At 40.6% G+C, this 16,234-nt stretch overlaps 2 protein-coding genes across 2 annotated transcripts in view; one reads left to right on the top strand and one right to left on the bottom strand.

Moving 5' to 3' along the window:
- Positions 1–3,675, top strand: part of abcc4 (ATP binding cassette subfamily C member 4 (PEL blood group)) — a 30,793-nt gene extending 27,118 nt beyond the window's left edge. The window contains exons 29-31 of the mRNA XM_088991278.1: positions 630–735; positions 812–946; positions 2,249–3,675. Of these exons, the coding sequence (XP_088847404.1) occupies positions 630–735; positions 812–946; positions 2,249–2,338 (331 nt within the window). The 3' untranslated portion in view covers positions 2,339–3,675. The remainder of the gene's footprint in view (positions 1–629; positions 736–811; positions 947–2,248) is intronic.
- Positions 3,676–5,382: 1,707 nt separating this feature from the next.
- uba3 (ubiquitin-like modifier activating enzyme 3) lies at positions 5,383–15,708 on the bottom strand. The gene is made up of 18 exons (XM_088991279.1): positions 15,615–15,708; positions 15,475–15,513; positions 14,223–14,334; positions 14,056–14,136; positions 13,915–13,997; positions 12,331–12,411; positions 11,845–11,888; positions 11,700–11,764; positions 11,467–11,622; positions 11,252–11,354; positions 9,498–9,608; positions 9,369–9,422; positions 8,327–8,363; positions 8,163–8,244; positions 7,363–7,463; positions 5,813–5,876; positions 5,691–5,745; positions 5,383–5,593 (listed from the first exon to the last, which is right to left on the bottom strand). The coding sequence occupies exons 1-18, from the start codon at positions 15,632–15,634 to the stop codon at positions 5,505–5,507; spliced, it is 1,377 nt and encodes a 458-aa protein (XP_088847405.1). The 5' UTR covers positions 15,635–15,708; the 3' UTR covers positions 5,383–5,504.
- Between the last annotated feature and the right edge of the window lie 526 nt (positions 15,709–16,234).

The following is a 16,234-nucleotide window of genomic DNA, read 5'->3' as shown; positions in this document are numbered from 1 at the left end:
CTGCGTTTTTTTTCTAACGGCTGCCATGGGTATTTTGGATAGCCGCCCTCATTTTATCTCATATAACTCCAGACCCATATGATTTAGGAATTATCTTTTTTTCTGATGAAAGAAGAGAGTGTAAGGTTTCTTACGCTGCATTGAATGTTTAGGTAGTCCTAAAAGTAAATATTCTGTGGGTCCTGGAATTCAAGTGACAATGACAAAAACCCTGGCACTGGAGTGGACACATTTTTGCACACCGTGTGGCAATGAATGAGTTAATTATTATGAATGAATTAATTATTCAAAGCAGACATTTCATTTTAGGAGATTTCATTTTCAACACATGCGAAAATTACTGTTTTTCATATAAGGTTTCTAGCATATGACTCACACATGGGAGCAAAACTGGATTGCATTGGATTCGCTTTTATTAGTCTTAGGGGAGAAATTTACCTTTCACACTAGCAAAGTGATGAAAGTAAGAGGGAAGGGAAAGAAGTAGAAAAACAAAAATACAGGAGCGACTGTAAAGGGAGCCACTCTCACGGCGCCCTCTTGAAGTCAAAACAAGAACAAAACAAAAAAAAAAGCTTGGCAGACTGCAACGGACCACAGTTTCACACTCATTGCAATTGTGTTTGCAGGACAGATGAACTGATCCAGAAAACTATCCGGGACAAGTTCCAGGAATGCACCGTGCTCACCATCGCCCACCGCCTCAACACCATCATAGACAGCGATCGCATCCTGGTGCTGCCTCTTTCAATCATATTCACTCATTCTTTATCCCACACTCGGCACAACGTACTGACGCGCGTGGCTTCAGGTTTTAGATGCAGGCAGAATCCACGGGTACGATGAGCCATACACGCTTCTCCTGGATCCCTCTTCTATTTTTGGGAAAATGGTGCAGCAGACCGGCAAGCAGGAAGCCGCGGCACTGCTGGAGGCAGCTAAAAAGGCGAGTATCTGTGGGATGTTGCCGTGCATTTTCATTGATGCATCCGGCCCTTGCGCCATTGACGCATTTTGACAGCCAAATTGTAACTCCGCAAGTCTATTATGATTAGCGCATATCGCTACATGATCTGCGCCACATATGACTTCTGTTACAATAGTCAGTGTTTGAAATAGCGTCTGCCCGGTGGCCCGGGGCATACAACTATTACGTCGGGCGTACAACTTTCAAAACGTCTCAGCCCGGACGGCCGACAACTTCTTCAAGAGAAAACAGCGATTTTTTATTTTTTTTTTTTTCAAATCAACCGTTTTTTTTATTCAATAAAGCAAAAGCCACAAACAAAAACGCTACAAGCTACGTGGACTCCACTTTCTCAGCGGCTTTCAAAACTCTGAAGTACACTTTTCAGTCAGGGTGTAGTTCGAAGCAGGCTTCCGATTGGCTGCCGGTGCCGAGTATGCAAATTGCCAGACGAACGTTTGTTTTGCTTCGGACTACACCCTGACTGAAATGTGTACTTCAGAGTTTTGAAAGCCGCTGAGAAAATGGAGTCCACATTGCTTTGAGCAGACAACACAACGTTGCATTGTACACCTTGACGACAAACGACAACTGGAGCAAAATCCTCAGCAAGCTATAGTTCCCATAAATTAGGCAAGGGAGCATTTGTGTTTGGTACTTCTTTTTTTTGGCGATTAGACGTCTTTATGTGTTTGAAGTTGTGATAAATCAGGCAGGCAACTTTATGGCCGGGCCGGCAACTTTTCAGAGTCGTCCACTAATTTGAGTTTCAGACACTGCAATAGTGAAAGAAACAAATTTAGTTAATCAGCAATTAAAAGTTTTTCATTTTGTTTCAAAGGTTTTAATTATCGTCTGCCATCTTGACCTGCGAGGACACTAAAGTTGCTAGCTATTAGCTAGCTATGTAGCTGGCTATCTATAGGCTAGCTAGCTAGCTTTCTATCTATTTGAGTTATTCCGGGTTGAGTGAAGGCTGGCATGTGTGCCTGCCGCTGCTCGCCCACAGAGACCTTGAGAATTTTGAAAGGCTCTTATAGATGAAATGTATTATTATTATTATTATTATTATTATTATTATGACTATTATTTATTATATCAAAATAACACTAGATTGATTAAGCAGCAACTACAGACAATAGAAAATGTTTATTTTATGTATGAATAAATTCTTTGACTTGAATTAAAATGGTTGTTATATGAGAAAAATTGCTTTTGGTTGATTTCAATCAGTTTTATATACTTTGTCAATACTTTTGTATACTTTGTCATATTTTTCAGGCTTATGAGAGCAGAAGCCGACCCAATTTGAGTTGCGGTGAGGCGGACGGGTCAGATCGCAGTTTGGTCATCTTTGAGACAGCTCTATGAGCTTCATTCACGATGTCGGAGAATGTCCGGGACACTTTTCCTCATAGTACGGACACGATGACAACCACTGATGTACAAAACTGTAGACATGCATGTATTTATTTTGCATACTTTTTTTTCCACTTTAAAAAAACGCCTTATTTTCAATCAGCAGTGGCCATTTTATTTTTATGTGTGCTTATAAGCCAAGATAAAACCCATCAAATGCCAAGTGTCTTCTTGTGAGCATGATGAGTGCCTTTCTAATCTTGAATTTTGAACTTGAATCTCACTTTTGAACTTGTTTTTATGGTCATTGAGAGCCACAAACTGCCTGGATTCATCAGGAAATGCATCAGCAGGCGTTCCAGCTTGAGAGATCATCATTCTGATCACATTCTTGTTGTTTCATCCACTGGAAAATACAGTGATACCTTCGCTTACGAACTTAATTGGTTCCCAGACAGTGTGTAAGGCGAAAAGTGTGTATCCCAAAAATTAATTTCCCATAGGAAACCATTAAAATGAGAATAATCCGTTCCCAGGTGCCCATAAAACAATTTTCTAAGCCTTAAAACTACACAAAATATACCTTATGTATAATAAATGTGCTATGGTATTATAATTAAAGAAATAAACTACTGTATAATAAAGTCATTTTATTTACCTTTGTGATGGTCGTTGATGGCTTGATGGAATGGAGTGGCCGGTTAGATTCCGATTTTCCGTGGTATGCTTTGGAAAGTTAGCAATGTTAATCCTTCTGGACACTCTGTAGGAAGCTTTCCCTCGTCAAATATGACAATATGATCCTGTATCCCCGCTTCCCAAAAGCCAGTTTGGCCAATCTGGCCCACTTTGACTTGCCAGTAGTGTTGCCCTGAAGCGAACTCATTCGCAGTGGTGGCAAATGCAGAATAACAATTAAATGAACGATTATCATCAGGGTTTTGAGGCCGTTTTGCCGAAAAAGGACGCGAGCGACCGGCTGCGATCGCGAGTGGGTAACGGGTCGCGACCAGGTGCTCTGATGAGGGGGCCGAATGAGGCACGATCAAGTAGAGTGAGACCTCAACTTACGAACTTGGTTCCCAGACAGAGTGTGTAAGGCGAAAAGTGTGTATCTCAAACATATTTTTCCCATAGGAAACCATTAAAATGGGAATAATCTGTTCCCGGGTTTCCATAGAATATACTTTTCAACTAAATAAGCCTTAAAACTACACACAACATACCTTAATCTGTATAATAAATGTGCTATTGTATTGCAAAGAAAGAAATACACTGCATTGTATCATAGTCACTTTATTTACATGATTGATGGAATGGCGTTGGAGGTCGAAGGTCAAAGGGAATTGCATGAGGACTGTAATTAAAGAAATAAACTGCTGTAAAATAAAGTTTAATTTACCTTTTTGATGGTCGTTGATGGCTTATGGAAGGAGAGTCACCTTCCGTAAGGACTGTTGGTAACTTAACCTCTGGTGCTGTTCGGTCGTGTGCTTCCGCCGAAGATCACTCCGCCAGCCGTGGTGGGTGTGTATTATGAAAATAGTGCTTTATTATAAGGTTGAATTTTCATAAATTTGACGTTTGTAAGACGAAAAGTTTGTAAGTTAAGGTGTTTGTAAATTGAGCAAGCAAAGCAATAACTTCTCTCAAGTACAGTACTCTACCTTCGCGTAAATTGGGAGTTGAATCCAAAACCAGAAGCGTTATTTCAAAACGAAAGATATACCCGTGGCTTCGTAGTGGTTGGTAACGGTAAAATACAAGATTGTTTCAATTGTTTTGTTTAATTTATATTTAACAGTTCTGACAACACAGTGGTGCAGTATTGGAATTACTGTATATAGTTGCCTGGAGAGTTAACAAATGGTGATGTTCAGAGAGTAGCATGGGTTAAAAAGTATCCCCCACCTTTTAACAAACGATTTTCAGCAATATACAGTAGTCCACAAAAGCCTTTAAAGGACAACCGACGCCTCCAGACAAGTTGTGTCCATAATTTGTAAAATGACTTCTACTGAGCGTATTTTACAAAGATTCCACGGCATACAGCTGTATTTTACGTTTGAAGACTCGCGTTGAATATTCAGGAAGTCATGTTTTCGAGTTGATGACGATCCCGACCGTGATGTCACGTCTGGAACGCCCCTTTGGGTACTGAAAACTTCGTGTTGATCCTTGATGGCGAAATTAGAAGTAAAACACATTCATAACGCGATGGTGAATCGTTGTGTGTTGCACCAAGACTACTATTTGATACTAGTTGACACAAATTCGCAGCAGACAAATTAGCCGATTTCCAACAGAGCTTGGACGCCATCTTGTGCATTTTCTGGAACGCTACATTGGGAGTCCTGACGGCGCGAATTGATACGCGAGTACTTCTTTAATCGACTGCAAACATTTATGCTTTCCTTTTCAGAACTATTTGAATTGTATTCATAACTGGATGAGAAACAAGAAAGCATCTTCTCCGTTATTTTGATTCTATAGCAAGGCAAGACGTCCTAGCGTGACGTCACGAACAAGGGGGCGGGACCTTCTGAAACTCGCCATTTACGATGTCATTTTGAAGTAGTTTTGGGACACTAACTAATTTTTATTGGTGTTTTGACTAAAAACATCAGCCTGCATGTTTTGGGTATTTTAGATGCTATAAAACATTTTTCTGATGTCAGTTCAGAACCAAAAAATGGTGTCGGTTGTCCTTTAAGATTTGTCACTTTGGTATTCCAATTTTAATTCCTGACCTCACCTCTTAATCTTCCATGTACACATCCCCATCCAGGCTCTTCCAGTCATGACTTAGTTTTGTTTCATGCTTTTGTAACAGGTTTAATAATTTAGTGACTTTCGTTGAGTTTAAAGGTGAATAAAACTTAAAGACAACTGGCTTTCTCTTATGCTCCCTTGAAACACGAATAAATGAATGAAACCTAAACCACAAATCTTCAAATGAGTTAAAAAAAAGAATCTGCATTGATCATTCTCATTGAATTGACAGGAAGAACTTGACAATGTGCATTCACACACACAGGTAAACAGTATTCTTAATGTAATCTGACTCATGAGAATTTTACTTGTCCTATATACACACACATAATCAAATGCGCTACGGTAACAATTGACCTTGAGGAAGCCAAAGGTCACATCAGTGCTTTTGCAATCCAAACAGCTTTCAAGCAGTAAAATTGAGCTTAAAGAGGACTGTCTGAGGCGTAGTGATGTCTGCCACTGCTAATTCCTGTCCGTCCGACAAACCCAGCTCTGCATAAATACAAAAAATAAATAAATCAGTCAATATATTCTTATCCAAGCACTCTATAAATAGCATAAAGACAAAAGGCCATTTGCCATTTTGTACCTTTCAAAGTTTTACAGAGGTTTGGCCGTGTTCGTTCCTCAATTGATTTGACAGACTGAAATACAAAGTAAATTTTTGAGTTTTACGTAAAAATATCACGCCGAATAGTGTGCTACTATTACCTGCAGGTACAGCGTCTTATTTTTGCCTTCCAGAGTTGTGGTGATAGCTGGAGATTTCATTTGTCTGGAAAATAAGATAAATGTCATGCTATTTCTTCATTGCTAACTTGGGTAAGACCAAAAAGAACTGGAAAAAAAAAGTTGATCAGTCTGAAGATGAACTATCTTGTCTTTGTTGTGTATTCCTTTAAATATAAGTTTTAAACATTAACTCATTCACTGCCAGATGTTGTGGAAAAATGTGTCCACTCCAGTTTTTGTCATTGTCATTTGAATTCCAAGACCCACAAAATATTGAATTATATGACTCCATAAACATTTAAAGGAAAACCGACGTCTCCGGACAAGTTGTGTCCATAATTTGTAAAATGGCTTCAAATGACTTCTACTGAGCATATTTTAATAAGATTTATAGCTATATTTTACGTTTTAACACTCGCACTGAATATTCAGGAAGTCTTGTTTTTGAGTTGTTGACGAGTCCGTACGTGACGTCACAAAAGGAACGTCCCTGTTCCGAAAAAAAAAGACACATTGTAGCAGTCCTTCCATCACGTCAATGTATTTTGCTGTACTTGTTTGGTCTGAAAACATGGTGTTGCACCCAAAAGCCCCCAGAAGAGGGCGTCCAAGCTCCATATAAGGAATTTATCAGCCTGTGGAAACGGAGGTGGCCACAGGAGGTCGCCTGTTTTTGGGTGAGACAATGTTGCCTCAAAATGGCACGTGTGGCTGCCGCTGCTGATTTATTAGTCATCCATTAGCAATATATTTGCAATCTATTATATATTTGGTATATAAATAGTATTCAATAGAAAACGTTGCATAAAAACAATAGATTGACATCGTATACTATCCCGTAGTGTAAACATCACATCGGCCGTTTTGAATGGACCTCGACTTACAACGGTTTGACTTACGACCGTTTTGTCGGAACGGAACCCGGTCGTGACTCGGATGTTACCTGTATATATACTATATACAGTAAAGTCTCGTTATATCGATATTCAAGGGAGTCCGAAAAAATATCGATATAACCGGGACTATCGATATATCCGACCCTGTTTGCATGTAATTTTCTCCATGCGTGCATAGAAATAGCATCGATATAACCGAGACTATCGATATATCCGATATCGATATAACGAGACTTTACTGTATATTATTATTATTTTTGTTTTTATGTTACTTCCAGGTTGAGTGAACGCTGGCGCGTGTGGCTGCCGCTGCTCACCCACAGAAAATATATCCTGTGAGTGTCAAGTGTCCTTGAGAATTTTGAAAGGCGCTTATTATGATGATTATTATAATGGTTTATATATGGCCACTAACATGGAAAAAAATGGAAATGCTTCCCTCTTGTGTAAAAGAAAAAACATTGTGAGAAGCCAGCGCTTTATCGGCACCCAAGCATGAAAAAAAAAAAAAAAATAAATTCGGGAATGGCGCTCTACGTCATAGTTTCAATTCCTGAATAAATTCGTGAATGGCAGTGAATGAGTTAATTGCCGCTAACTGGCTCGGTGGAAAAGTGGTTGGGTGTAACTCACAGTGAGGCGTTCTCTGTCAGGTACTCTAAAACCTCCTGTAGTTTTGCAGAAGGTGGGAACTGAAGGTCTTGTGGCACCTGGCTGCACGCCGAACAGTTGTCCTGCACGCCATAAACACACACGTGGCACAAAGCTGCATTACATTCATTCAAATATTCATCAAGGAGGAAACTGTGCTGAGCGGTTGCGTCTTTTCGGCAGCATGAATACGCCAGCACTGTTTTTGATGTGGGAGGAACGTCGGTGCCATTTGACTGTCATCGCTGGACAGCTCTGGGGCCTTTTTTTTTGCGCCGGTAATGGGCAACATTTTCACAGCCCCGTTTTGTTCAGCGGAAAGGTCGGTGCTGTTGGGACAGTCTGCGGCTTGGAATTGAAGCGGATTTACGTGGGACAGGTGATGTGAGACAATCTCTTTTTGTCAATAGATGCTACAGCTTTGTGTTTGCTTTCAACTTTTAACTTGTAGTAGATGTGCACATTCCACAATGATGTCCCTGATCCATTGGTGAAACGGATGCTTTTTTTCAACAAAGAGGGTGCAGAAAGTGGCTGTATGTGTCTTGTGTTGTGTCACATTGTTTTTTTTTTACTTTAAAATGGTGCCGTGAAAGTGACTGCCTTTACAGCAGCTCCTGTATTTGTTTTTCTACTTCTTCTTTTCCTTTTCTCTTACTTTCATCACTTTGCTGCTGTGAAATGTATTTTTTTCCCACTGCGAGACTAATAAAGATTATTCCAATCCAATATGGCTGGTCTGGGGGGAGCAGAGGGGGAATGATAAAGCTTGAACGACAAACCTTTCGCTCAGCTTCAAAACTGTAAGTGTAGAGTCCATCCACATCATTGAAAACCAGGTAATTATTTAAAGGAATATACGCACTGTAACAAGAAAGAGTTGTGATTTACAAAGCCATTGATTGAGCAGAATGACTCCATCTCTACCCGGGCGTCCGGCACAAACCTTGTAGCAATTTTAAAAACTTCACTTGCACACGCAGCTGCAAAGAACACAAGCGCAAGTGGGAGAAGCAAAATGGGAATGAAGCTCAAAGACCTCTTTGGATGTTTGTCAGTACAGTGATACCTTAGCTTACGAACTTAATTGGTTCCCAGACAGAGTGTGTAAGGCGAAAAGTGTGTATCCCAAAAAATAATTTCCCATAGGAAACCATTAAAATGAGAATAATCCGTTCTCAGGTCCACATAAAAACACAATTTTCTACTTTCTAAGCCTTAAAACTACACAAAATATACCTTATTTTATGTATAATAAATGTGCTATGGTATTATAATTAAAGAAATAAACTGTACTGTATAATAAAATTGTTTTATTTACCTTTGTGATGGTCGTTGATGGCTTGATGGAATGGAGTGGCAGGTTAAATCAGCATTAAACACTTGAGGCTTGTAGGTGCTTTCTCTGCGATAATTTCACCTAGTTCCTCATCAATTCTGTTCTGTTTAGCTGGGTTGATAGCTTTTTGCATCAAGTGTACAGATGGCTTGTGCGGGTTATTTGTGGAGCCAGATTGATGTGAATTTTAACCTTGCGGTCTGCACTCTGCCTTTGAACTATCAAAGTTGAAACAAGTCCAAATGTTACTGTTGTCTATCCATTTTGTCACTCTCTCTTGGTCGTCTGCCTGTCTCTTTAATGTTTAAACCACTTCCCCTCACTGCTGCGTTCTTGACCAATCACGTGGCTTTAACAGAAGACTGGCGGTGGGGAATAGAGGACAAAATAAACGTCAGGTGCCATTTTTTTGGGGCGAACCGGCGAACGACACATCACTCATTGTGGCAGTAGTGTATCCCAAAAAATAGTTTGGATGCCAAGGTAAAATGTTCATAAATTTAACGTTCGTAAACCGAGAAGTTCGGAAGCCAAGGGGTTCGTAAACCAAGGTATCACTGTCTAGGATCAACATCATTTTGAAACTGCAATTTCAACAGCAAATAAAATGAGTGGAGTGACTGAATGACGGGACAATTCCGGGACATACCGGCGATAACGGCATTTGTCGACGCCACGGCAGGAATGATCCGCTTTACAACACCTGCAAAATGGAGTCTCGTTAAAACCAACAACGCAAACGTTGTCCGTTCTCGTGAACATGCAAAACGGATTTGACCTTGAGTGAGTCTGTACGTGACTCCTGTTATGTTGAACTGTGCAGCTCGCTCCAGCGCTCGCTCATACATCCACTGGATGTGTTCGGGATTATCGCCGTCTAAACTGGTTTCTGGAGAACAAAAGAGGTAACAGTGATTCTCCGGTAACACGGCAAGAATGGATGGCCTCCATGTGTGTGTGTGTGTGTGTGTGTGTGTGTGTTTGTATAACTAGTCTTGTGAGGACCGCTGACATTTTATACCAGATGTAGTGAGGACATTTTTGACAAGTGAGGACCTTTTGGCCGGTCCTCACAAGTTTTTCATTGTAAAGGCTTCCAGAAGGTCTATATATGCATCTGTTAAAGTTTCAGGGAGGTCCTCACAAATTCACCCAAAATTATTTTTGGGTGTGTATTTTCATTTCACTTGGATACACACACTTTTTACTCACTGTGTGTGTTTATGTGTGTGTGTGTGTGTGTGTGTGTGTGTGTGTGTGTGTGTGTGTGTGTGTGTGTGTGTGTGTGTGTGTGTGTGTGTGTGTGTGTGTGTGGCCAATGAGACGAAAAAGTTCACACCACAAAAAGTAAAACGATTTTTTAACCAAATTCACTACAGGGGTGAGGACTTTAAATGTACCCATTCAGAAACCTCACTACTGCTGTTATTTCAGTTTCAAGTCTACTTTATATTGCTTTGTTTTTAAAGAAGTTGAAGTGGGAAATGGGGTGACATTTAGTGTTCAAAGGTTTTGTTTCCTGACATCAGAAAAGCGTTTTATAGCATCTAAAATACCCAAAACACGAAGGCTGATATTTTTAGTCAAATGGAAAACACCAATAAAAATGAGTTAGTGTCCTAAAACTACTTCAAAATGACATCAGAGATGGCGAGTTTCAGAAGGTCCCGCCCCTTGTTCGTGACTTCACGCCAGGACGTCTTGCCTTGCTATAGAATCAAAACAATGGCTTCAGATTCGGAGAAGATGCTTTGTTGTTACTCATCCAGTTATGAATATGATTCAAATAGTTCTGAAGAGGAAAGCATAAATGTTTGCAATCGATTAAAGAAGTCCTTCTGGATCAATTCAAGCCATCAGGACTCCAATGTAGCGTTCCAGAAAATGCACAAGATGGCGGCCAAGCGCCATTGGAAATGGGCTGATTTGTCTGCTGGGAATTTGTGTCAACTATTATCAAATAGTAGTTTTGGTGCAACACACAACGATTCACCATGGTGTTATTTATGTGTTTTCCTTCTAATTTCGCCACCGACAGTTTTCAGACCAAACAAAGTACCCAAAATGCATTGTGTGTTGCTCTCTCTGTCAGGGGCGTTCCAGATGTGACGTCACATCAGGAATCGTCACCAACTCAAAAACAAGACTTCCTGAATATTCAGCGCAAGTCTTAAAACGTGGAATCTTGCCGAATGCCGTGGAATCATTGTAAAATACGCTCAGTAGAAGTCATTTGAAGTGATTTTACAAATTATGGACACAACTTGTCTGGAGGCCTCGGTTGTCCTTTAAGGGGTCGCCACAGCGAATCAGCGTCCTCCATCTTTAGAGGTTTCATTCGCATTTTAGTTATGGTCAAGCTTTTACATGATATGACCATTTTATATGTGAGTTCATGGTGTGTGTGTGTTACTTCCGGGTTGAGTGAAAAATGGCGCGTGTCGCTGCCGCCGCTCACCCGAAGAAAGACTTGACCTGTGACTGGAAAGTGTCCTTGAGAGTTTTCATGCATTATTAATATTATTATCAAACCTCCAAATGGCTTTTCTTTGGGCCACTGAAACAATCTGGGATATTCGATGCAATGTTCAGGGAGCCTCGGCATGGACGCAATGGTGCACATGGGGAAGTGAACCTGAGTATTGGAAAAGAAGCAGGTTCGAGTCAATTTCTCGGGCGGCTAGAATGCCACGCGACAAGTTTTGCTAACGCTCCATTTTAGAAGGGTGCGGAGTGCAAACCTGAACCTGCGGTGGGTACAGCTCAAGCGTGCATTCGATGCAAGCCGTCATGCCGGGTAAAATGACGCGGGCGTTTCCTTTAAAGCCTTCCGTGCCTCCGTCAATGAGGGGGATGATGGAGCTGGGGTTCAGGATTCCATCTTCGTAGCACAGGAGGGATATCTAAACTTGGCAAAAAAAAGTCATTGAGCTCAATCTCATTTGACCGAAGTTGATGAGCATCTGTTGAAGCTTCCCACCAGCATGCCGTTCATCCATCGCCTGGCGATGATGGAGTCCAACCCGCAGACGATGATGTGAAACTCTGCAGGGAGGACCAGGAGGTTACAGGAAGTCAAGTCCACTGACTTGACTCGCTTGCTCAGATTGACATCTGATACTTACGCCGGTAAAAGGACTCATCAAAGTCCTGGATTTTCTTGAAGTGGCTGAATGTGGAAGTGATAAGGAATTCAAAAGAATTCTCATGTACTTTGCAAGTGACACGAAGTCGTTAGAGCAGGGGTGTCAGTCATTTTTTGCCGCGGGCCACATTGTACTTATGGTTTCCTCTCAAGGGCCGTTATGCATTTGGGGAACCCATTAGAATGTTTAAATCCCTTCAAATATTACATATAGAGCACACAGCAAATTAATGAATAACTCGTTTTCAAATCTGAAGTCAAGAATAATGACTTTTATTGTGGTGGACATCCAAAAATATGAAATTTTGGCTCAGATTTTAGCAATCATCATGGAATTTAACAAGTTTGATTTGCTTTCGCGGGCCGAAAAAAATTATGTGGCGGGCCGGATTTGGCCCGCGGGCCTTGACTTTGACACCTGTGCGTTAGAGAGTCCGAGACTTGGTTCCTATTTCCATTAGGATACGGGACAACTTTACATCCAGGGATGCGAGTGTTGATGAAGTCAGCAGCCACTTCTGCTTTTGGTCGTCCGACATCTTTAGGTCTGATGAAACAAGTTCCAACAAAAACAACCAAAAACAGTGAGGGGGCGGGAAAATAAACAGTGTCATAGGTCAGAGCACCATCACACAAAAGGTGTCTCGAACAAAGTCGCTTTGGCCGAATAAACAAAACCACCCATTCAAGATACGAGCAGGTTGGTAATACAACGACAAGAATTTTGAACAATAGCAACTCTCAAGGTGCCGTCAACACCAAGTTTGTCAAAGCAAGCCTGATTCAACACGTATGTAGATAGTTTCTTACTAGGACCTTTGGTAGTCTTTTACTACAATTGGTCCTTTGGCAACACAAAATTACGACTTATTTCAAACTGATAAACACTTTAAGACAAAAATTAGTGCATCCAAAAGACAAATAAAAAACAATATAACGTAGTTTATTTGATACATTGTAAAAATGAAGATTGTAAAGAGCAATACACTGGGGAGACTAAACAAATTCTCAAAAAAAGACTATTAACATCGCTTGGATAATACAGTGATACCTTGGTTTACGAACTTAATTGGTTCCCAGGCAGACTGTGTAAGGCGAAAAGTGTGTATCCCAAAAATTAATTTCCCATAGGAAACCATTAAAATGAGAATAATCTGTTCCCAGGTGCCCATAAAACATAATTTTCTAATTTTCTAAGCCTTAAAACTACACAAAATATCCATTATTTTACGTATAATAAATGTGCTATGGTATTATAATTAAACAAATAAACTGCACTGTATGATAAAGTCGTTTTATTTACCTTTGTGATGGTCGTTGATGGCTGATGGAATGGAGTGGCCGGTTTCATCAGTATTAAACACTTGATGAGGAACGTAGCCTTCTTCTTTCACCATCTTGAGGAATGATCCATTGTAGGTGCTTTCTCTGTGATAATTGTATCTAGTTCCTCATCAATTGCCTGCCTGATTGATGGGATATTTTAACCTTGCAGTCTACACTCTATCAAAGTTGAAACTCTCTCACTGTCGTCTGCCTGTCTCGTTAATGTTTAAACCACCCCCATTACTGCTGCATTCATTTGTTATTATAAATCCTCCCGAGTCCTCACAAATGACGTGAAATTTCGGGTTTGCTTCAGGCTCGGGCCTGCAAATCAAGTCAGGCTGGATTTTTTGGGCTCAATCTTACCTTTAACGGCAAACAAAAACAACATCACGCAAAGTCATGTTGCATAATAGCACCAACTCTATCAACTCAACATACTGTATGAGAACACACTATTCAAGATACAATGCTTTGCCAAAAAATAATGCGACTCTGAACCCGGGGCATGTTATATGTGTGCATTTTTTTTTCATGTATGATGGTAATAAGGTGTGACTTAAAAAAAACAATCAGGGAAATTTTGGTGCAGATATCAAGTACATTATATTGCACATTTATACAAATTCCTAGCTTTAACCAAAGGAGTGAGTGTGTGTGTTGGGTATGGGGGCGGTGGGTCTGAAACCGACTGAGTATGAAATAATCAAAAAAGGAAAGATACCTGAAAAGAAACTGCCGATTGAGGTTTGACCAGTCAATAGTGTCCATGTCAACCACATGAATGAAGCGAAACCCAGACAGGGCCTGAAACAACACAAGGTTGTTAGAACAAAGCTGAGGGCGCTCTCATTCCACTTCCTACCAAATCTTTAAGCAGCTCGCAGCCAAGTCCACCAGCACCAATCACTAAAATCTTGCACGTCTCCAACAGGAACTGGAGAGTCTGAAGTGACACGTGCACCAAGGCGGGGAAATGATGAGGTCATTATTCATACAATGTTAACATGGCCATGGAGGCATTCCGCTCACCTCTGTGCTTGGCTCGAAATCGGGATGTGTGAACGGACCGGGTCTCTCCAGGAGCTTTCTCACGTGATTCCACCGACCGTCCCAGTCGCAGGCAACACCATCTACAGCCATTCTACGCATGTACGTGACAATCAGAAGTATCGTTCAAGACAAACACTCTTCTTCATTTCCTTTCGGCGTTTTCCTTCAAGGGGTCGTCACAGCAAATCGGTGTCCTCGATCTTTAGAGGTTTGATCCCCATGTTTGTTTATGCCAAGCTTTTAGGTAGGATGCACTAAATGTTGTTTCCACAATGCCATTCTTCATAAAATCTGGATTATTTTACTACATTACAGATGTCAAACTCGGTGCCAGATCATTTTATGTGGCCTCCTCGGTATAGTTACCACACTTGTTCAAATGCCAGCTTTTGTTCTTTTTTTTTTGTGTGTGTGAAGAGCAGTGTCTTTTTTAATGCCAAAGACGTTGTTTTGAATTATGGCCAAATAATGTTAAACCACAGTTTCATTGGACCATTTAAAAACTTCCCAAATACAAAATATCATCTATCAGAGCGATAGATGAAACGCTCAAAACGATTCTGTTTGTTTTCATTCAATTGTGTTTATCGGTTTATAGGCTAGCGATCAAATTAATGGAAGGAAATTATCTGAAATGATTTGAGTCTCAGGTTTTGTGTCATTTAAATAGTGATGGGTAAACATTTTATATCCGCTGCAGTGAAACATTTCTACACATTTTAATAGTTCAATTCTTATTGAGTTATTCATGGCACTTTTTAAACAATTGCCTGGCAGTTTTCCGTCAAGCTACAATGGTGACAAAAGAAATTGTCATAATATACTGCAGGGTTTATGTATAACAACAGTACATTAGCTGTCTCACACTAACCACGCTATTCAAAGTAATTTAAATCGCATTTCTCTCAACGTTGATGTTTACTTCAGCATTCCTGCCCAAGCCAGTTGTCCTTATACGAGTTCACCTTGTCGAAACAATTCACTTTCAGGATAAGTACCGAATAAAGGGATGTTGTGTGAAGAACGGCATGGATGTTGACCACTCGTCAATCAAAACAAAGATAAATTAAAAGCACATTTTGATACAATGGGATTGATTACTGGCAGTAAAATCGCTTAATTTAGTCAGGTACTAGATGAAATTATGTGATTGTGTATGTTTGCTGGCCTCATATTTATACGCAAACCTACTGCCGGGCAGAGAAACCTTTCATTAGCATTCGTCACTAACTTGTCTGTCAGGTCCTCTATTCGCCTTCTTTTCTTCTCCCTGGAAGAAAAAAAGGAATAGATTTCAATCATGTCGCGATAGGGTCAAATTGCAAAACGTTACATTCCGATTAAAAGGCATTTTCATCCATTGAGACTTACGGCTCCTCGGCATCCGCCATACTTTCACGGTCCCATGTCCTCGAGTGTAACGGAATAGTTGTTGAGCGTCAAAGCTGCGCAGTTTGACGCAGCCCTAGAGAGAGAGAGAGAGAGAGAGAGAGAGAGAGAGAGAGAGAGAGAGAGAGAGAGAGAGAGAGAGAGAGAGAGAGAGAGAGAGAGAGAGAGAGAGAGAGAGAGAGAGAGAGAGAGAGAGAGAGAGAGAGAGAGAGAGAGAGAGAGAGAGAGAGAGAGAGAGAGAGAGAGAGAGAGAGAGAGAGAGAGAGAGAGAGCGAGAGAGAGAGAGATACCCACACACACAAAGCCATTAATATTGATAATCAATTGAGACCAAAGTGTAAATTGTCTTCAATGTGCTTTTCGTCAAACAAACAAATAAATATTATTTTCCTTTCGGCTTTTCCCTTCAAGGGGTCGCCACAGCGAATCTGTGTCCTCCATCTTCAGAGGTTTGATTCGCATGTTTGTTTTGGCCAAGCTTCGCTCCGTCGGATGCCCTTCCTGACACAACCCTCTGTATTTATCCGGGCTTGGGACCGCCACAAGAATAAATAAATAAATAAATAAATAAATAAACAAATAAATAAATAAATAAATAAATA

The sequence above is a fragment of the Hippocampus bargibanti genome, linkage group LG01 (assembly GCF_051943395.1).
Source record: "Hippocampus bargibanti isolate YZ-2025 linkage group LG01, ASM5194339v1, whole genome shotgun sequence".
NCBI classification, from domain to species: domain Eukaryota; kingdom Metazoa; phylum Chordata; class Actinopteri; order Syngnathiformes; family Syngnathidae; genus Hippocampus; species Hippocampus bargibanti.
Note: the sequence above shows the minus strand (reverse complement) of the source record. Positions and strands in the feature narration are given on the sequence as shown.